At 42.4% G+C, this 1,177-nt stretch overlaps 1 protein-coding gene across 1 annotated transcript in view; it reads left to right on the top strand.

Annotated features, from left to right (window-relative positions):
- Positions 1 to 1,177, top strand: part of PTPN9 (protein tyrosine phosphatase, non-receptor type 9) — a 76,442-nt gene that overhangs the window by 3,358 nt on the left and 71,907 nt on the right. The window contains exon 2 of the mRNA XM_011933009.1: positions 334 to 338. Coding sequence (XP_011788399.1) covers positions 334 to 338 — 5 coding nt within the window. The remainder of the gene's footprint in view (positions 1 to 333; positions 339 to 1,177) is intronic.

The following is a 1,177-nucleotide window of genomic DNA, read 5'->3' on the forward strand; positions in this document are numbered from 1 at the left end:
AAAAAAAAAAAAAATCCCAATTTAGCTCACAGCTGCAATCCCAGCACTTTGGGAATGCAAGATGGAATGATGACTTGAGCACTGGAGTTCAAGACCAGCCTGGCCAACAAAGGGAGTCCTCGTCTCTACAAAAAAGTCAAAAAAATTACCCAGGTGTGGTGGTGTGCACCTGTAGTCACAGCTACTCAGAAGGTGGAGACGGGAGGATCCCTTGAGCCCAGGAGTTTGAGGCTGCAATGGGCAGTGATTGTGCCACTGCACTCCAGTCTGCTGGGTGACAGAGTGAGACATTGTCTCAAAAAAAAAAAAAAAAAAAAATGCTGAGGGCAGCAGCTCATGTCTGTAATCCCAGCACTTTGAGAGGGATAGTGAGAGGATCTCTTGAGTCCCAGAGTTTGAGACCAATCCTGGGCTATGTAGTGAGACCTTGTCTCTACTAAAAATAACAAAGAAATTACTGGGTATAGTGACACATGCAATGGCTATAGTCCCAGCTACTCGAGAGACTGAGGCAGGAGGATTGTTTGAGCCCAGGAGGTTGAAGCTGAAGTGAGCCAAGATTGTGCCACTACATTCTAGCCTGGGTCATAGAGTGAGACCCTGTCTCAAAAAAAGAAAAAAATAAAAATCCCAATTTAAATCATTCTAAAATGAAGAAAGAGAAAAGTAGTTTGTCTAAAAAGGAAATTGGTTATAATGTAAGGAGAAATAGGGTGAGAGTACATAAATGAACATGAATTAGTTGAGAGATAGAAACAGTTCTGGAAGCAGGCATCTTGCCAGCCTAGCTCAGACAGTAAAAATGAAAATTTTCCTCCCCTTTCCAAAACCACTATCCAGAGGGGCTATTACTGACTGTGGATACTAGTATCCAGTTTTGGGGTTGCCATGTAAAGCATGAAAAGGTGCGGTGGGGTCAGTCAGCACAAAGAACAACTGCTCTTTTGATTTGTTAAATTCTTCTTAATAGTTTTATTGGTCTCAGATTCCAAAGCCAAAACCATTTTCTGATTCTTTTGCTGTGTCCAGTTGGCTTGTGGGACCAAAGCAGCAGCTGAGACTGCTATACTACACTTTGTATTAGGCAATAATCCTTTGGAAGGCCTGGCCACTTTTCTTTCTTTTTTTTTTTTTTGAGACAGTTTTGCTCTTGTTGCCCAGGCTGGAGTACAATGGC

This window comes from Colobus angolensis, unplaced genomic scaffold, assembly GCF_000951035.1.
Source record: "Colobus angolensis palliatus isolate OR3802 unplaced genomic scaffold, Cang.pa_1.0 Scaffold99, whole genome shotgun sequence".
NCBI classification, from domain to species: domain Eukaryota; kingdom Metazoa; phylum Chordata; class Mammalia; order Primates; family Cercopithecidae; genus Colobus; species Colobus angolensis.